This window comes from Schistocerca cancellata, chromosome 2 (assembly GCF_023864275.1).
Source record: "Schistocerca cancellata isolate TAMUIC-IGC-003103 chromosome 2, iqSchCanc2.1, whole genome shotgun sequence".
Taxonomy (NCBI): Eukaryota; Metazoa; Arthropoda; class Insecta; order Orthoptera; family Acrididae; genus Schistocerca; species Schistocerca cancellata.
Genome location: NC_064627.1, coordinates 134,058,922 through 134,080,564, shown reverse-complemented (window position 1 = coordinate 134,080,564; position 21,643 = coordinate 134,058,922). Strand labels below are relative to the sequence as shown.

Below are 21,643 nucleotides of genomic sequence, written 5' to 3'. Positions count from 1 at the left end.
CTGTATTTGTTTCCCCCATTCCTGTCAATTGTTCCCTTATGCTCTCCCTGAAACTCTGTACAACCTCTGGTTCTTTCAGTTTATCCAGGTCCCATCTCCTTAAATTCCCACCTTTTTGCAGTTTCTTCAGTTTTAATCTACAGATCATAACCAATAGATTGTCGTCAGAGTCCACATCTGCCTCTGGAAATGTCTTACAATTTAAAACCTGGTTCCTAAATATCTGTCTTACCATTATATAATCTATCTGATACCTTTTAGTATCTCCAGGGTTCTTCCATGTATACAACCTTCTATCATGATTCTTAAACCAAGTGTTAGCTATGATTAAGTTGTGCTCTGTGCAAAATTCTACCAGGCGGCTTCCTCTTTCATTTCTTAGCCCCAATCCATATTCACCTACTACGTTTCCTTCTCTCCCTTTTCCTACACTCGAATTCCAGTCACCCATGACTATTAAATTTTCGTCTCCCTTCACTATCTGAATAATTTCTTTTATTTCATCATACATTTCTTCAATTTCTTCGTCATCTGCAGAGCTAGTTGGCATATAAACTTGTACTACTGTAGTAGGCGTGGGCTTCGTATCTGTCTTGGCCACAATAATGCGTTCACTATGCTGTTTGTAGTAGCTTACCCGCATTCCTATTTTCCTATTCATTATTAAACCTACTCCTGCATTACCCCTCTTTGACTTTGTGTTTATAACCCTGTAGTCACCTGACCAGAAGTCTTGTTCCTCCTGCCACCGAACTTCACTAATTCCCACTATATCTAACTTTAACCTATCGATTTCCCTTTTTAAATTTTCTAACCTACCTGCCCGATTAAGGGATCTGACATTCCACGCTCCGATCCGTAGAACGCCAGTTTTCTTTCTCCTGATACCGACATCCACTTGAGTAGTCCCCGCCCGGAGATCCAAATGGGGGACTATATTATCTCCGGAATATTTTACCCAAGAGGACGCCATCATCATTTAACCATACAGTAAAGCTGCATGCCCTCGGGAAAAATTACGGCCGTAGTTTCCCCTTGCTTTCAGCCGTTCGCAGTACCAGCACAGCAAGGCCGTTTTGGTTATTGTTACAAGGCCAGATCAGTCAATCATCCAGACTGTTGCCCTTGCAACTACTGAAAAGGCTGCTGCCCCTCTTCAGGAACCACACGTTTGTCTGGCCTCTCAACAGATACCCCTCCGTTGTGGTTGCACCTACGGTACGGCTATCTGTATCGCTGAGGCGCGCAAGCCTCCCCACCAACGGCATGGTCCATGGTTCAAGGGGGGGGGGGATGTGTTGAATACTATCTGCAATTTAATTTAGCAACAACAGCACAAAGCTAAAGCGTGATCCGTGACGACCGTACGAAAACCACATGTTAATGTTATGAATTTATTTGTTCCCCTTACGGAGGCTATCACACCTTCACACCTTTTCAATTTAATACGTTTCATCAACGGCTTGTTATGGGTTGTATGTTATTAAAAGAAGGAATTTCCAATATTAGTTTATTGCAGCATATCTCAGTATTGATTACAACCACGACATGATTATCCTACCATAATTTAACATTATATGTGTATGATCACTTATTTCAGTAGTCAATTCTCTCTTTAGTGAGTCGAGTGGGAAAAAGGAGAGAATGACGGAGCCTGACCGTTAATACTACAGAATTACGTTAGTGGTTGCAAAGAAATGGGAGAGGATTAACATGTAGCCACCGTGAAATAATTCGCTATAGGAGAGGAAAAATAGTTAAGGAGGATCCCAACAGCAGGTTAGGTAAATGACTGGAGCATTCATCACACGAGCTGTAGCTTACTGCAGTGCACATGATAGATGCCTCAGCCACGTATAATTACTGTTCTGTTAGGCAATACTCCAGCTAATCGCGAGCCACTTGGTCCTATGGCCAGGAACAAACCAACAACATGTCTCACAAAGACTGATGGATCTAAAAATATTCATTTCACTCGGGAAATATTGAATCGTATACAAGATTCACAGAAGGGGAAAAAAATTATTGAAAAGCGGATGAATTTACTTAACGCGATTATCAAGTGTTCCGCGTGGTTTTAGGATCAGCAACAAAGCAACAACATCATGTGTTACTAAAACTGACAGTTCCAAAAATGTGCGGTTCACTCGCGACACACTGTATTCCATATAAGACTCGCTGAAGGCTAAACAAATGCGTGGAAAGCGGATGAATTTACTCAACGTGGTTATCAAATGTCTCCGTGTTCGTGAGACCTGACTAACAGAGAGAAACTCGGGTACTGTGTCCAACACAGATAAAAATTCAATGAATTTCACGCACAAATGGATAAAACAAAATTGAGGTAAGAATAGATAGGCGAACAAGAAAGTGCGCTGAAGCTTTCATGTTTACGGGATTCCTGACTTAATACACGCATCACGAATTGGTGTAAATTTGTGTTCACTAGGAACACATGCTTACTCACCAACCAAAGTCGGCTTCTCTCCCTTGTTCATAATGGAGACCTGAGTTTATGGCGACAGAAACTGGCGCTCGCCATTCTGGCCAACGAGGCGGTGCCAAATTGCCGCATGAACTACATGCTTTTCTGACATGTAGCCCGAATGCAGCAAAATGGCTCGTGATTCGCCAAATGTAGAGAGAAGAGTCTCTCTGCATCAGCAAATATGCAGGAGAGCCAATATTTCAACCTGGAAGAATACGGTGATGAGCCAAACCATTATGACCACTTGCTTGGTAGCTTGTTTGTCCGTCTTTTGAACGAAATACGTAACTGATTCTGCGTATGAGGGATCGACAGTTTGTTGCTGGGTCTGTGGCATTAGACATCTACACACAGGTCATGTAATTCGCGCAAGTAACGGGCCGCTGATTTGTGTACGCGTCGGCGGCGCTCGATAACAACCCAGATTGGTTACATAGCACTTACATCAGGTGAATTTGGTCGCCGAGACATCGACGTGAGTTCACCATAATACTCCTCAAATCACAGTAGCATGATTATGGGTCCGAGACAGGAGACTTATACGAGGTGCGACTAGAAAAAAACCGGACTGATGCTGGAAAAAACATTTATTTATAATTTCATGTTATCTCCTTCAATGTACTCTCCTCCTCGGTCTCTACACCGCTCCATACGAATTTTCCAGTGTTCATAGCAATGCTGCAGATCATTTTCGGTAAGTCCATACATTACTTCCGTCGCTTTTTCTATTACTGCTTCAACAGTCTCAAATCTAGTTCCTTTCAAAGCTGACTTGACTTTAGGGAAAAGAAAAAAGTCACAGGGGACCAAATCAGGTGAGTAGGGTGGATGATCTAAGATGGGAACGTTGTGTTTTGCCAAAAAAGTCTTCACTGACAACGCACTGTGAGCTGGGGCATTGTCTTGGTGAAGGATCCATGACTTTTTTCTCCACAAATCGTTCCGTTTTCTCCGTACTCGCTCACGTAGGGTAGCCAGGACGCTAATGTAGTAATGCTGATTCACTGTTTGTCCCTCTGGTACCCAATCAATGTGCACAATCCCTTTGATGTCAAAAAAAAAAACAATCATCATTGCCTTGAATTCCGATTTTGACATTCGTGCTTTTTTTGTCGTGGAGAACCAGGAGTTTTCTAATGCATCGATTGGCGTTTAGTTTCGGGATCGTAAGTAAAAAACCACGATTCATCGCAAGTAATAACATTTTGTAAGAAGGTGGGATCACTTTCAATGTTTTCCAGGATGTCAGAACAAATCATTCTTCGGCGCTCCTTCTGTTCAATTGTGAGACACTTTGGAACCATTTTTGAACACACTTTGTTCATGTTGAAACTTTCATGAAGAATCTGCCTAACACTTTCCTTGTCAACTCCTGTTAACTCAGACACTGCTCTGATTGTTAAACGGCGATCTTGTCGAACAAGTTTACCGATTTTTTCAATGTTTGCATCAGTTTTTGCTGACAATGGTCTGCCAGTGCGAGTGTCATCACTGGTGTCTTCGCGGCCATCTTTAAATCGTTTAAACCACCCAAACACTTGTGTTCGCGATAAACAATCATCGCCGTACACTTGTTGTAACATTACAAACGTTTCACTTGCAGATTTTCCTAGTTTGAAACAAAATTTGATGTTGACACGCTGTTATTTCTGTACACTCAACATTTTCCGACGCACAGACAAAACGTCAACTACTTAAAACAGACGCCACGGGCAGACTGAGTGCAGGAGGCAGATGAAACTCGAACAGTAGGCGGAGCGAGAGTCACATGACAGGCCACGCGACTTTCAGCCTTATTGCATTCGTTTTATTGTTTCACCAGTACTAGTCCGATTTTTTTTCTAGCCACACCTCGTGCTGCTGAAAGATGACAACGCTATCGGGGAAGAAATCAAGCATTTAGGGAAGCAGGTGGTTCGCAGTTGTCTGCATGTCTTCAGTTGCCACCGTAGGTGTCATACAAGCGCATGAGAATGCCTCCCATAGCATAATACTGCAGAATCCGTGGCGCGCTGCAAGTGTCGAGCCGCCGTTCACCTCGATGACGGCGTTTGTCGAGACGACTGTCGACCTAGTGTCGCACAAATGTAATTCACCCGAAGCGCCGACATCTTTCCATTGATGGATGGTCGGGTCTGGATGGCCCCTTGCCCATTGCAATCGTAACTGACGATTTCGTTGGGTCGAAATGTGAACACGTAGGGTGGTCTGCTGTGGAGCTCCTATGATGAACGGTGTGCTCCGAAAGACTTGTGTATGCACCAGAATTGTGCTCTTTAAGCAGAGATGTCACAGATCACCATCTGTCCAACTTTACAGAGCAGACAAGCCTCCGAATCCCACGTTTTGTAAAGAGCCGCGGACGTCCAACCACGTATCGCCTAGTGGTAGTTTCACTTTCCTACTTTTTTCGGTAGATCCTCAAAACAGTAGCAATGAACATTCGATCAGCTTCGCCGTTTTCGACATATTCGTTCAGAGGTTGTGTGTGTTAATAATCTGCTCTTTTTTCTAAGTCGCTTATCTGAATGGATTTTCCCATATGCAGCCCGTATCTTCGCTATGGTGACCTCTTGTACGTGTGTGCTCCGCTTACATACTGTTGCTATCGCGTAACTCCCACGCAACGTCACCGAGCGTCATCCAGTGTCGAGGTCGCAGTGGTCATAATGTTTTGGCTTATCAGTGTAAGTAAGGGGGATTCTTCGGCCCCGACAAACAAGCCACACAGTCAACTGAACGGTCTCGGCGGGGAAAGGACTCCATTATGGCTACTTGAGAGTGACTGCTATTTTTGAGAAAATAAATACCTTGTCCCCATCCTGTTTCACATATCAGAGAGATGGCCAGATAATCAAATGATAATGATACAATCACGGGATAAAATATTGCATGGGGGCTTAATTAAAAACAATATGAATGCAATGCAAATGCTTTTTAATTTTCTGTCGCTGTATGTCCGATTACGCAGTCTCGTAAACGGATGGCCCTGACTAGTATTTGTACGCAATCTGACTGCATGGAATAACAACAAAGAATCAAAGAAAACTTCCGTTAACACAATTAATTAATTAAGTCCCCAGCAACTATAAACCTACGAAACAACAAACACAAGTGTAGCTGTTCTGTGTGGAAGTGTGACTCAATGTACACATCTGGCACGGTTCTTCTCCAATAAGACAAGAAATTTCAAGTACCATTTATATTGAAGTAATTAAAAAAATTAGAAATACTATAATTGCGCAAGAAAACCAGAATTACACTCTAATAAAAGAACACAAGCCAGATGCTTTGTTGACTGAACCTGTAATGACGTATTATTTAAGACACAGAAATAATAAAAAAATAGTGTTTTGTTACCTTCATATACACTCCTGGAAATTGAAATAAGAACACCGTGAATTCATTGTCCCAGGAAGGGGAAACTTTATTGACACATTCCTGGGGTCAGATACATCACATGATCACACTGACAGAACCACAGGCACATAGACACAGGCAACAGAGCATGCACAATGTCGGCACTAGTACAGTGTATATCCACCTTTCGCAGCAATGCAAGCTGCTATTCTCCCATGGAGACGATCGTAGAGATGCTGGATGTAGTCCTGTGGAACGGCTTGCCATGCCATTTCCACCTGGCGCCTCAGTTGGACCAGCGTTCGTGCTGGACGTGCAGACCGCGTGAGACGACGCTTCATCCAGTCCCAAACATGCTCAATGGGGGACAGATCCGGAGATCTTGCTGGCCAGGGTAGTTGACTTACACCTTCTAGAGCACGTTGGATGGCACGGGATACATGCGGACGTGCATTGTCCTGTTGGAACAGCAAGTTCCCTTGCCGGTCTAGGAATGGTAGAACGATGGGTTCGATGACGGTTTGGATGTACCGTGCACTATTCAGTGTCCCCTCGACGATCACCAGTGGTGTACGGCCAGTGTAGGAGATCGCTCCCCACACCATGATGCCGGGTGTTGGCCCTGTGTGCCTCGGTCGTATGCAGTCCTGATTGTGGCGCTCACCTGCACGGCACCAAACACGCATACGACCATCATTGGCACCAAGGCAGAAGCGACTCTCATCGCTGAAGACGACACGTCTCCATTCGTCCCTCCATTCACGCCTGTCGCGACACCACTGGAGGCGGGCTGCACGATGTTGTGGCGTGAGCGGAAGACGGCCTAACGGTGTGCGGGACCGTAGCCCAGCTTCATGGAGACGGTTGCGAATGGTCCTCGCCGATACCCCAGGAGCAACAGTGTCCCTAATTTGCTGGGAAGTGGCGGTGCGGTCCCCTACGGCACTGCGTAGGATCCTACGGTCTTGGCGTGCATCCGTGCGTCGCTGCGATCCGGTCCCAGGTCGACGGGCACGTGCACCTTCCGCCGACAACTGGCGACAACATCGATGTACTGTGGAGACCTCACGCCCCACGTGTTGAGCAATTCGGCGGTACGTCCACCCGGCCTCCCGCATGCCCACTATACGCCCTCGCTCAAAGTCCGTCAACTGCACATACGGTTCACGTCCACGCTGTCGCGGCATGCTACCAGTGTTAAAGACTGCGATGGAGCTCCGTATGCCACGGCAAACTGGCTGACACTGACGGCGGCGGTGCACAAATGCTGCGCAGCTAGCGGCATTCGACGGCCAACACCGCGGTTCCTGGTGTGTCCGCTGTGCCGTGCGTGTGATCATTGCTTGTACAGCCCTCTCGCAGTGTCCGGAGCAAGTATGGTGGGTCTGACACACCGGTGTCAATGTGTTCTTTTTTCCATTTCCAGGAGTGTATATTGACGAAATGCACTCTGATCATTACAATATCTCCATTAGAATAACATCTGCTATCTCTCCCATCAAACATCTGTATAAAACATGGAACAAACACTCACTACTACCACATCTCAACAACTCTCCACTCCGACTTCATGACAAGCACTCTCCACTACATCTGAACAAGAACTGTCCACAACAACGTCTCGGCAAGAACTGCCTGCCGCTACTTCTCAATAATCACTGCCAGTGGAGGCGGCGGAATAATACTCTCTGGCGCGATCATTGGCGCTGTGGCTCAGTGTAGCCACCTTTCAATATTATAAAAGTATGAAAAGACTGCGAAATAACGCACGTCTTTCAACTGTCAGCGTGGCTTCCCTTGCCTAGCAGCGAAGAAAGGAGGAGGAGATTAGTGTCTGATGTGCCGTCGACAACATGATCATTAGGTGGTGGTGGTGGTGATTAGTGTTTAACGTCCTGTCGACAACGAGGTCATTAGAGACGGAGCGCAAGCTCGGGTTACGGAAGGATGTGGAAGGAAATCGGCCGTGCCCTTTCAAAGGAACCATCTCGGCATTTGCCTGAAACGATTTAGGGAAATCACAGAAAACCTAAATCAGGATGGCCGGAGACGGGATTGAACCGTCGTCCTCCCGAATGCGAGTCCAGTGTGCTAACCACTGCGCCACCTCGCTCGGTATGGTCATTAGAGACGGAGCACAAACACGGCTTAGGGAATTATGGAGAAGGATAGCGGCCGTGTCCTTTCGGAGGAACCAGCCCGGCATTTTTAGGGAAATCACGGAAAATCCAAATCAGGGTGTCGGGACGCGTATTTGAACCGTCGTGCTCCCGCATCCTAGTCATGTGTGCTAACCACTGCGCTATCCAGTTCGGTGTCGGCGAACGGATGCGCGTCAACAGTCGCAACAGTTACCGCAAACATGACGTCATTTTGACGTCACGCGCAATATCGACGACCGCTTGATCGGTTATTTATTTATTTACTTAACGTGATCAGATTAGGGGCATCAGGCCCTCTCTTACATCGGGCCAGTGTATAACTTATTGGTTAACCCCAGCAAAATCCACAAGAGTAGAAATTTGTTAAACTTGTTTATTAAATTATCTTTATAACTCACAAAGTCTGTTGAACTTAGCCGGCGAGATTCTGATGATGTCAGAACCAGCTAAGTTTCGTAGAGATGGGACACTCATGCTTCGGGGTTGCTGCAGAGGACACTGGTTTCACAGCTTTAGGCAGAGCACTAGGTCTTAGAGCTGTAGATCTGAACTTAGAATTTTCAGCTACTACTACTGCCGTCTTCTGCTCTTGCACAACTTAAGAATGGGAAGCATGGGCTTTCATTTCTTCCATTGCCCAAGGTGAGGTCACTTAATCTGAATCATGGTTTCATTCTGCATATATAATATTCACAGCTAGCTAACTGCAACCATCGTGCAATTACCGATGTTTCTTCATTTTTTTGTAGGGCCTTTCTTTAAATCACTTGCCTTTTTCACTGTCATTGGCCATATTCATAACACAGTTTCTTACTGTCGTTTTTTGCAGCGACCCTTCTGCGACAAGGTTATAGTTGGCATTTGCTATGCCTTCTCCAATTGTTAAATGGTAGTGTCTTTGATTCAGTGGACAGTTTTCTTTTTTTTTTTTCTTTTTCTTTTTTTTTTTTTTTTTTTTTTTTGCAGTAAACTAGATTGTTATAGTGACCATTAGTTTCCTTTCATAATTTGATGGATAACATTATTAATAAGTTTGTGTGAGGTTCGATGTCCAAATTTTCATCTTTCATTGCCCCATCACTATCAATTTTCACTTAATGAGACGTTATCCGTTGTGCAGCCTCGTTTCTTTTGAAATGATCATATGGGGACCTTTCCATCCCTGATAGGGATCTGTAGCATCTCAGGTGTATGCTAAACAGCTCAGCCAGCATCTCACAATGTCAAAAAAATTCTAAGGTTTGCTGATACATTCCGTTTTCATTTTCTCTGCATCCAGTACCTTACTTGTGTACCTATCGTGACAAAGAATATTGCTAAATGAAATTATAAACACTTCTTAATTTAGGATCTGCCTCATGCACACAGGCCTAGATACTAAAGAGGATGCCCCGTACATCATCGAAGCCAACTACACGGGCTGGATGGAGGCGCGAGACACGGAATCCGTACTGTCATACTTCCGGGAAGATGTTGGGCTCGCTGCTTACTGGGCGTTCTTCGGATACAAGTTCCCCTTCTGGGTGAGCACCACAGCGAGCTGCCAGCCCATGCTGCAGTTCCGGGGCCAGCTCTTCTACATCCTGATCCGGAACCTTCTGGCTCGCTACGACATGGAGAGATACTCCCGTGGCATGCCACCCGTGTGGCCGGTCGAACTTTGGGAGCCCGTTGAGGTGATTAACAAGTCCTGCATGAAGTAAATACGTAACAGTTCCTCCAGAGTGGTGAATCAGATGGGTATGGTTCTTCTTACAGGGTTACGATCCGGAGATCAGGCACCAAAGTGGACACGCGTTCCCAGCCCGCCCGGAGGGCCTCAAGCCGAGAAGTACTGACGTGTTGTCCATGGAAGACCTCATGGACTGGGAGAGGAGAATTCGCGACGGCGTCGCCATGTCAATTTACCTGGACGTAAGTACCCAGCAGCAGCAGCTGCGAGCTACATAAATCAGTATGTTACATAGATTACTTCCAGTTTTGTGGCGCTATGAAGCTTCTTAACGAGATATGAACAATAAACATTAATAGCTATAATAGGATAGTGACGAAAATAAGTTACATAATTCACACTCCTGCATATGGTGAACACATCGCATTAATTAGTAGCGCGACACAAAATAATACAGTGATGTAAATAAAATCACAGCACCAGGAAGGAGTTTTGTGACATAAACGAAGGTTGGTAGGCGTGTTTGCACACCTGAATGATGATTGTTGGATGTGAGGCCCGCCAGTTATGCAAAACACCGTTTTTTCTCAGTACCCAAACATGTTTCGGCACCAGTGTGCCATCATCAGTGGGTTTACGTTTTTATTTACTCTGCAATGTGAACATTTTTCTTGAATGATTATAAAATTATGTGCATCTATTGTTTGAACTAAAGACGCCCATAATTTTATAATCATTCAAGAAAAATGTTCACATTGCAGAGTAAATAAAAACGTAAAACCCACTGATGATGGCACAGTGGTGCCGAAACATGTTCGGGTACTGAGAAAAAACGGTGTTTTGCATAACTGGCGGACCTCACATCCAACAATTTTAACTGCAAACACGGCCAACACAACGAGCTGCAAATCAAAATGCTGAATGATGATGTCTACCCAAATTTCGCACCAGTCGCTAAGAGTGGCGCTAGTAACGCTAATATGAGGACGCAAATCAGGTTTGCTTTAAATGCACGCTGGGGTGGTCATGAGCGTTAGTGACCTTTTGAGATCAGACGTGATGAGCTGATGTTAGTCAAGAATGCCTTTCAAGTGACGAAGGTCTCCATTAACAATTTCTCATTGATATTGGACGAGGTCGTGTAACTGGGCTACGAGAAGCTGTCCGTTCCTTCTGTGATACTGCAAAAAGACTTGGCAGAAATGTGGCCAATGTACACGATTGCTGTCAGCGCTTATCACGAGAATGTACAGACGTCAGAAGATCGGAGTCCAGACGGCCACATGGCACTGGCATATGGCTCTGACGCAACATACTGCATCTGCAGCAGCAATATGAGCAATAATTGGCACCACAATGACACAATTGCCTGTTACAAATCGATTACTTCACTGACAGGTCCGAGGCTCACGCCTTGTAGCGTGCATTTCACTGACCCCAAACCATCGCAATCTGCGACTTCAATGGTGTCAAGCGAGAGCTCATCGGAAGGCAGGGTGGAGGTCTGTTGTGTTTTCTGATCAAAGCTGCTTCTGCCTCGGTGCCACTTATGGCTGTGTGTTGGTTAGAAGTAGGCTAGTTGAGGATCTGCAGCCAACCTGTCTACGATGTAGACACACTGGATCTACAACTGAAGTTACGGTCTGGGTTGAAATTTCTTATAGCAGCAGGAGCACACTCCTGGTTACACCACGAACCCTGACGGCAAAATTGTACGCCTGTCTGGTGATTCGACCTGTTGTGCTTTCGTTCATGAACAGCATTACAGGGACTGTTTTCCAATAGGAGAGCGCTCGTCCGCATGCCGCTGTTGTAACCCAACATGCTCTACACAGTGTCGATATGTTGCTTTTGGCTGCTCGATCACCAGATCTGTCTGATATGGGATATCATAGGACGACAACTCCAGCGTCATTCTCAACCTGCGTTAACCGTTCCCGTATTGACCGATCCGCTCAGTCCGGAACCGCGCGACTGCTACGGTCGCAGGTTCGAATCCTACCTCGGGCATGGATGTGTGTGATGTCCTTAGGTTAGTTAGGTTTAAGCAGTTCTAAGTTCTAGGGGACTGATGACCATAGATGTTAAGTCCCATAGTGCTCAGAGCCATTTGAGCCATTGACCGATCAAGTGCAACAGGAATGGAACCCCATCCCACAAACGGAAGTCCGACACCTGTACTAGAAAATCCGTGCACATTTGCACCTTTACATTCAACGTCAGTCGGTTATACCGGTTATTAATGTGCGAGCATTTCGCATTTGCAATGGTTTATCTCACGCTTACATTAACCGGTGATCTTTCAGTGTTAATCACTTAAATATGTTACCCAGAAAAATTTATTCCCGAAATTTCATTACTCTACGTTAATTATTTTTTGGTGTTACAATTTTTATTGCCGTCAGTGTATTTTGAAAACTGTGCAGATGAATAGGCATCTAACACCTCCTGGATCGCATTCCACGGGCAGCTAATTTTTGCCTCGTGTTCTCTGCGTGTAGCTTGCTTTCTTTCATGTTGTCCAGCATAAGAGGTCAGTAACCATCCTCCAGAGTTTGTCCACTATTTTATAAGAAATTGAAGTTCTTTCTTTACAGAAGAGAAACAACAGCTATGACACGAGATTTCTAAACCCTATGCTCAAGGGAGATATCTCGGACGAAAGATTGTTTTTATGGGATGTTAAAAAAAAATGGTTCAAATGGCTCTGAGCACTATGGGACTCAACTGCTGTGGTCATAAGTCCCCTAGAACTTAGAACTACTTAAACCTAACTAACCTAAGGACAGCACACGACACCCAGCCATCACGAGGCAGAGAAAATCCCTGACCCCGCCGGGAATCGAACCCGGGAACCCGGGCGTGGGAAGCGAGAACGCTACCGCACGACCACGAGATGCGGGCATGGGATGTTCCATGCTAAATGTATGCCCTATATTTCTTAACATTCGAAAATGAAATAACGGATCTTATTGCTAAAACTGTGCAGTATTTCTACATAACGTCTGTCTGCCGCAGTACAGTGTTACTCAAAGACTGTCAGTCGCTGCTAATCCAACCAGTGATCCAGCACAATGATCGGGCTTCAAGTCGGATGTCGACGGGACTATATGGTGTTGTTTGGGCCGCAGGACAGCAAGGTGTTTAACGCCTCTTCTAAACGCTTTTATGGGACAGGTATAGATAAATGTGGCAACTTGGACAAAAATTTAAAAATGCCATAAAGGCAGACACACACACACACACACACACAGAGAGAGAGAGAGAGGAGAGTGAGAGAGAGTGTGTGTGCGTGCGTGTGTGTGTGTGTATGTGTGTGTGTGTGTGTGTGTGTGTGTGTGTGAAAGAGAGAGAGAGACAGAGAGAGAGAGAGAGAGAGAGAGAGAGAGGGAGAGAGAGAGACGAAAATCGACTTTAAGCCATTGTAAAGTTTATGATAAAAATAAATAAATTAAAAAAAAGTAACTGAAACAGTACAAAATGTAAGTGTGGCTGACTGATCTTCGGAATAAAAAGGACCGGTCAACGAACTAACGTCTCCAACGTAAGATTGGAGTCCAGTCTACGCAATATTTTAAATGCCCCACCACACCTTCCTCATCATTCAATAAAGTAGATGACAAATTCGTATTTAAATTTTGCTCAATTAAAATGTGGCCTGCAGAGATTAGTACGTCACAGACATCACAGACTGAATAATCCTCTTGCCACAGTGTTAAGCAATGTGTGGATGGACGGTGTCGTTTTAAGAGGCGAGTAAGATTTACTTCATCTCGTCAATGGCCGGACACCTTGTTTCAGCGACAGAACTCTATTTTCCGTAATCAGCTATTCCTGCAATCAGACTTGCATGGCTTTCCGATTCAACAGCAAAACGACTCGCTGCAGGGAGTGGCGCATTGCGGCACGTTATATTCCCCTTAGGACATCTTCGCTGCTTTGCCTGCTTGCTCCGTTCTTCAGATTCGCAAGTGTTTTGGAACCCATCAGAATGACACTGTTTCCATCCTGTTGAAGAAGGCGCGACTTCGCGACTTTTTCTCCACTTGGTACATTTCTTGTAATGCCGGTAGCGCACTAAGGGAATTATAGGAGATGAGAAAAGTTTGGCTTTGAAGACTCCTTGTCTGCTCCATTGTCTTCAGGACGGCACGTATCTCTGCAACAAACAGACTGTATTCATTGGGAAGGCAAAATTTAAGGGAACGGTAGAAGGACACTATGAAACAGGTAGGCGTGTCTATACTGATGAGTAGACACTATTTTGAGACCATGATATCTGTCTAAAACGGGATAAACCAAAGATTTAAAGGTTGCATCTGGAGTTATTTCTCTTTTAAAATCTGTCAAATCTAAAGTAATTCTGGTCCTTGTCAGAAATTGGAAATCTGCTCAAACGTTAAGTAAAACTTTAAAATCAACCACACTCTTCTCTAAAAGGCAGACATCCGCGCAGATGCCATAGGGTTCAATAATTAGAAAGACTATCCACTACCCATTACTGGGATACGAACGGTATGGTATGCAGGCGCCTGTGGATCAGATGTTGTCGTACAACATCGTCGCACAGTGGGCAGTCGGCTTCTGATGTTATGCGGTGGATCACCAACATCAGAGTAGAGGCCTGGTATAGAACTGGCTCTAAAGACCCCGGTGAACTACCTAATTTCTTCATTGTGCACAATATTCAACATTTTTAAATAGAAGGGTCTCGCTAACCCATACACCGTGCACCCACAAGTCAAGCCGAGGTAGCAAATAGACACTGGAAACCGGGAACACACAGGGTCGGTCTGCTTCCAACGAAATATGGATAGTACATTTTAAAACATTTAGTGCTTTTAGGGACTGTGCTTACACGATCCTTTGGTATCACAATAAGTTACACCGAAAATCAAATGTGGGACACACAAACATCACCATTTCTTTGAATTTAAGAATAGTATCCCTCATCTTCAACACAATTGAAGACAATCACGCTTGAAACACTATTTTGAGAGTCGCCATACTCTTGCTCGAAGCAGTCAATGACAAGGAGTCGCTTTAAATAACGTGGGCATAGCCAAATCCGTTTAGAGGACGAGGAGATGTCATCGAAAGGCTCATTCATGTAGCTGTCCGAAGATATTATGAGTACAAGTAAAATCTTGGCTTTCTAAGTGCGAAGTAATACCTATGCTTGGTAGAAAGCCTGGCGGCAGTGCCGTAGTTCTTCAGTCGGCCGCAAGTCTTTCGATTTGACGACACTTCGCCGACTTGCGCGTCGATGGGGATGAAATGATGATGATTAGGACAACACAACACCCAGTTCCTGAGCGGAGACAATCTCCAACCCAACCGGGAATCGAACCCGAGCCCTGAGGATTGACATTCTGTTGCGCTGACCACTGAGTTTCTCAGTAGTGTGTGACGATAAAAGAACGGCTTCTTCCCTCCAACAATTCCCGTTTGAGTTGTTGTAGTTTTCGCGTGTTGATCGAACCTACTGGTAACAAATTTAGCAGCTTACCAGTGAATTCCTTCGATGTTTTCCTACAATCCGAGCTACCGATATATGTGGCGTAGTGGCTAGCCCATTGAACTCGCATTCGGGAGGACGATGGTTGAACTCCGTGTCAGGCCATCCGGGTTTTGATTCGCTGTGACTTCTCTCAACCGCTTGAGGCACATGGCAGCATGGTTCGTTTGAAATGCACGGCCGATATCCTTCCCCGTTCTTCCACATTCGGAGCTTCAGCTCCGTCTCCATTGACACCACTGTTAACGAGACGTTGAACTCCAGTTTTCCTTTTAATCCGACCTGGTCGGTATCTCAAACATTCGAGCAGGATATTTTCAGACGTCAGTGCCCCACAGATCGTAAGAAAGGTCTGCTTACCTCTTTGGTTCAACCGGTACACAATAGTCAGCTACGGAGTAGACAGCACGTAGAATGCCTCCATTCGTAGCGTGAATGCTGACTGTTGGTATACCACTGTCTGGCACATTCTGTGACAGACGATGTAATCTATATCACCACGCGTCAAATTCATGGATTTTATTTTATCCGACACTGTTGATTTTATATCGTCTAGTGTGATGTTGTAAATGATTTTATGAACCCGATGATGGACCGAAGCCGGCCGAAGTGGCCGTGCGGTTAAAGGCGCTGCAGTCTGGAACCGCAAGACCGCTACGGTCGCAGGTTCGAATCCTGCCTCGGGCATGGATGTTTGTGATGTCCTTAGGTTAGTTAGGTTTAACTAGTTCTAAGTTCTAGGGGACTAATGACCTCAGCAGTTGAGTGCCATAGTGCTCAGAGCCATTTGAACCATTTTTGATGGACCGAAACTCGTTGTTCAAGAAAGAAATTTTATAGCAGCTGTTGGCAGTAATAATGTTCTTCACTCAAGCAGTACTCAAGCCTTTATAGATGAGCTACATTTACCTAGAATCGTTCCAATAAACCGAACTCGACCAATCACATTCCCTACAACCGACCTTACATGCTTAATGCATTTCAAGTCGCTTTCCAATTTTGTGCTTTTATATTTGATAGACGTGTCCGTGAAAGCAATAAACCAGTAATACTGTACTCGAACATTACATGGTTGCTTTTCCTACTGAAAGACATTGACTTACATTATTCCACATTTAGAGCAACGTGCCATTTAGTCTCTAAGGGGGTCACAGGTCTCAGTTTATCCACTCGTGGAACAGTCTGGTGTGGTAATAGAAGATAGCAAAAGAGAGGCTGAATTTTTAAATTTCGCGTTCAGAAAATAATTCACGCAGTAGGATCGTACAGAGATACCAGTCTGCAACTGAGGAAGTCAAGTTCGTCGAACCATTCGTAGCCAGCCAATAAAGGTTAAGGTTCGTAAGGCGCTCACCGGTTTGCAAGACACAGAGGTCACGTGAGGCTTATCGAATGCCACGGACGTGGTGAACCTAAGCCTCTAAAGTTAAAATTCCTGCTGAGATGTAGAATTAACTTTCCAGTGCCTTTCATAAACAACCTTCGGTGATCGACGGGATAGTAGACAACGATTTGGGAGACAATTTGAGCAGCCGTCTTCGGTTGTTTGCAGATGACGCTGTCGTTTATAGACTAATAAAGTCATCAGAAGATCAAAACAAACTTCAAAACTATTTAGACAAGATATCTGATGGTGCGAATAGTGGCAGTTGACCCTAAATAACGAAAAGTGTGAGGTCATCCACATGAGTGCTAAAAGGAACTCAAACTTCGGTTACACGATAAATCAGTGTAATTTAAAAGCCGTAAATTCATCTAATTACCTAGGTATTATAATTACGAACAACTTAAATTGGAAGGAACACTTAGAAAATGTGGTGGGGAAGTCTAACCTAAGACTGCGTTTTATTGGCAGGACACTTAGAAAAAGTAACAGATCTACTAAGGAGACTGTCTGCACTACGCTTGTCCGTCCTATTTTAGAATACTGCTGTGCGGTGTGGGATCCTTACCAGATAGGACTGACGGAGTGCATCGAGAAAGTTCAAAGAAAGACGGCACGTTTTGTATTATCGCGAAATATGTGAGAGAGTGTCATAGAAATGATAGAGGATTTGGGCTGGACATCATTAATAGAAAGGCGTTTTTCGTTGCGATGGATTCTTGTCACGAAATTTCAATCACCAACTTTCTCCTCCGAATGCGAAAATATTTTTTTGGCGCCAACCTACAGAGGGAAGAACGATGAACACGATAAAATAAGGGAAATCAAAGCTCGTACGGAACGATATAGGTGTCCATTCTTTGCTCGCGCTATACGAGATTGGAATAATAGAGAATTGTGAAGGTGGTTCGATGAACCCTCTGCCATGAACTTAAATGTGGTTTGCAGAGTATCCACGTAGATGTCGATGTAGAAGAGCAATTTTGGAATCTGAATCATCCAGTACTAAAAGTGAGGGATAAAGAAAGTATGCAAAGACTGAAAGGTTCAGAGGCGATTACATTAAACTGTTTCAAAACATGGACCCTTCAGTGACTGAGAGATAATTACAACAAGTGAGATCAGTCCTGTAACACATTTTTCAACGTATTAGTACTTAATCTTAAGAACGATAATAAGAAGAAACATCAAGATATAGGGTAGTGAATAACTGTACGTCCTCACAATCAGCCGTTATGGTACATTATTTACAATTCTCCGTAAATTAGTTTGTATCATATTGCTATTTGGATGGGACACGAATAAAACTGTTTTACCTGGTCTGTTTTCTTTTTATTACTAGGATAAAGTACAAATCCAGCAACTGAATGAAGAGAACGCAATGAAAATGATTTCTCTCATGCTCAAAGGCGGTGAAGATTCACCGAATAGAAAGTACTATGGTTCCGTATACTATGGGCTCTTCACCATTTTCGGGCATCTGATGGATCCGTATCACAAATTGGGAGTAAGTTAACCGGTATATTACAATGACAATGAAGATTCTCATTCCCAAAGTGTGAATGGACTAACGAGGGTTCTCAACTTGTTGCAGATGACGCCAACCGCTCTCGAGATTCCGGAAACGATGACGAGGGACCCGCTGTTCTACAGAGTCCTGAAGCGCATGTGGAAGGTAATGGACGGACACAAGAATACTTTGCCGCCCTACCAAAAGGAGGACGTAAGTTCCTAACCCATTCCGCTTAACCTAATCTATAAAAAGATGTCTAGTAAACGGGAGAATAAGAGGAACTGTTCCTGCTTTTGTAGCTGATGGTACCGGGTGTAAAGATTGAGAGCTTGAAGATGGACAAACTCACGACGTATTTTGACGACTTCGATATTCATGTCGATAACGCAATCGACGTGCAGAAGATCGAGGATGCCGGCAAGGTGAACGTGATTGCGCGCCAACACAGGCTCAACCAAAAACCGTTCACTTGTCTACTGAAGATCAGCAGCGAGAAGGAGATGAATGCCGTGGTGCGCCTCTTCCTGGGACCGGGCGACGGCTCCGGCAAGATCTGGACGGGTGACGACATGAGGCACCACTTCTACCTGCTGGACGTCTTCGAGGTGAAGCGTAAGTGTCCGCTTTCTTTTTGTATCAGTTTTGATCACTTGTTACTTTGTGCGATTTGTTTTCTTCCCTATTCGTTCCTTACTTTTGGTTTTTCTTCACTTCTTTGTATTACGCGTTCGGTAACTTGTTTACGAATTCCACTATTCTACACCTCAGAAATGACTGCTGTCTGGTGCTCACTACATAATCGCGAGACATTTATGAAACCTGCCTGCGTTTGGTTATTGGGTTTGGCTTTGTATTATCCTCACTTGCAAACACTGCTTCACTCAGATTCGTGATGGTGAGGAGCCGTGATGCTTGCCTTTGCTCTTCCATGAGTATGTTACGAGGATTACTAAAACAGGACATCAGTAAGTCCGATATTATCACTTGCAGATTACTCTTATAGAAAAGGATTCTTTTGAGTTATTTCATTTTAATGCTTCAGTTGCCTCCGGCGTTTTATGCCTTTATGACTGCCGAAGGAGTGTGTATATTTCTGTTTTCTGCTGTTTATTTCCTGACCAAGTTAGCCTCATAATAATGTTTGTTCGTTTTCTGTTCTTATTTATACTCTGTTGCTTCCGTTTAAAGACCTTTCATTCATCTAGGAACGGCTTCATAGGTATAAACTGAAACTGTCTGAATAAAACAGGTGACGTATAGTGTAACGTGGACTGTCTCTACAAAAAGCTGGCGATGTTTTTTTCAAAATTCTGATTCACTTAAAGCCATCGAAGAGACAACTAAGTCATAAACTTGCGTGTTCTCTTTTCCTTCAACAACTACATTCCACAAACTGCTCGGACAGTCTTGAATCTATACCTTACCATGAGCGCAATGCTCGGTGATCACCTTTAGTCAATGCCTACAGGATCTTCCTTGAGAGTACACAACTGGGGCTTGCAGAAGACACTCATGATCTTTCAAGTCCTCAATTCTTTGTTGGATATATACCATCTATTATTATGCTCTTTGCCCGCGCAAGGCTACTTCTTATATCGTCCTTGTTTGCTTCGTAATGCGTTATTTTGCTTCCAAGGTAGAAGAATTTCTTCGCTTCCTCTCCTTCTGACTTTGATAACTTTATCTGTAATCTCATTTCCTCTCCTCGTCGTTACATTCACTGTCTTTAGTTTGCTTTCGATCGATGTTCTATGCCAATTAGACTATTCATTCCATTCAACACGTCCTGTAATTCCTCGTCACTTTCGCTAAGGACAGCAATATCATCACTGAATCTTATCGTTGATGTCCTAAATATTAATCTCACTCCTGAACCTTTCTTTTGTTTGCGGCATGCTTTCTTCCCTGGACAACTTGTCCAATACAGGGTAAAGAATGCATCCCGCCGCTACACCCTTTCTAACACAAGGGCTTCCGACTTGGTGTTCCGTTCTTACGGTTTCCTCTAGGTTCTGTATATGACACTACAAAATGAATAAAGCGATTACAAAAAGCTATAAAAATTTAACACATAGCGATACCTGGTGAAGAATTACAGAGAGAAATTTCAATTTTATTTTTGCATACATTGTGGCTATCCTACATGAGTACTCTTAGTCACACAGACATTAAGCAATAATTCGTTGTACGCCGCACTTACTGAATAATATGTGGACCACCGGCGAGAGTACATTACAAATGCACCTTTTCAGTTTTGGAACTGTTTTTGGCAAACATGGCACCTACTCGTACACAAGGTCTTTCACATAACCCCATAAAAATAGCTCAAGAGCAGAACATAGTGTCAGCATGTTCAGAAAGCTAAATTCAGTGGTTAGGAATTGACGGTGCTCCATCTTCCTGAAAGATGTAATCTATGGAACACGTGTCAAACTGTAGCGTCAACCAGTGTTCAAGTATGTCTAGATAGGGGTTTGTTAAAACATTTAGCTCGATGAAGAAAAATGGAACGTACAGTTTTTGCGTTAACACTGCAGAGAACAAATGAACTTTCGGTGAATCACGCTGATGTTCAGTTACACACCAAGGAATTTCCTGTACCCATATTTCAATGTTGTGCTGGGGAATCTTACCTTCCGAATTGTGGAACGATGCCTACGGCTTAAAATGAGACATTAGCAAACGTTTGTTCCTCCGTGGCTTCCAAGATTGCCGTAGCGTAAATGAGTTCCGAGCGATTTCAAAATGGTTCAAATGGCTCTGAGCACTATGGGACGTAACAGCTGTGGTCATCAGTCCCCTAGAACTTAGAACTACTTAAACCTAACTAACGGCAGGACATCACACACATCCATGCCCTAGGCAGAATTCGAACCTGCGACCGTAGCAGTCGCACGGTTCCGGACTGCGCGCCTAGAACCGCGAGACCACCGCGGCCGGCTCCGAGCGATTTCATTTACGCCTCTCCCTCCCTCCCTTTGCAAATGTTGTTGACATTTTGAGGTAGCCGGCCTGCGTGGCCGAGCGGTTCTAGGCGCTACAGTCTGGAACCGCACGACCGCTACGGTCGCAGGTTCGAATCCTGCCTCGGGCATGGATGTGTGTGATGTCCTTAGGTTAGTTAGGTTTAAGTAGTTCTAAGTCTAGGGGACTGATGACCTCAGATGTTAAGTCCCATAGTGCTTAGAGCCATTTGAACCATTTGAACTATTTTGAGGTGATTGTATCGCCGACAAAATCTGCGCTATGATAACAGAACGGCAGTTGTTAAATTCCTGCGCGGAGAATGCTTTTGTGAACGGAATCGCAATTTTAACGTCTAACACAGGACTTTTCATTTAGACATCATCTCACAGGTGACTGCTTCCGGTTCAGTGCGTATACACAACGATTTGAACTATGAACTTCCTTTTATACCACTGCGCTTTGCACGTCAATCGAAATTCTGTATTTTCTGTTACATCCTCTGTAATTTTTATTACTATATCTACATCTATTTGACTATCTGCAAGTCACACTTACACTTTTGGTAGAGGGCTCACAAAA

General features: G+C 44.3%; 1 protein-coding gene across 1 annotated transcript in view; it reads left to right on the top strand.

Annotated features, from left to right (window-relative positions):
* LOC126151783 (allergen Cr-PI-like) overlaps positions 1-21,643 on the top strand; it is a 79,712-nt gene that overhangs the window by 50,420 nt on the left and 7,649 nt on the right. The window contains exons 6-10 of the mRNA XM_049915965.1: positions 9,379-9,686; positions 9,769-9,924; positions 17,927-18,091; positions 18,179-18,307; positions 18,397-18,709. Coding sequence (XP_049771922.1) covers positions 9,379-9,686; positions 9,769-9,924; positions 17,927-18,091; positions 18,179-18,307; positions 18,397-18,709 — 1,071 coding nt within the window. The remainder of the gene's footprint in view (positions 1-9,378; positions 9,687-9,768; positions 9,925-17,926; positions 18,092-18,178; positions 18,308-18,396; positions 18,710-21,643) is intronic.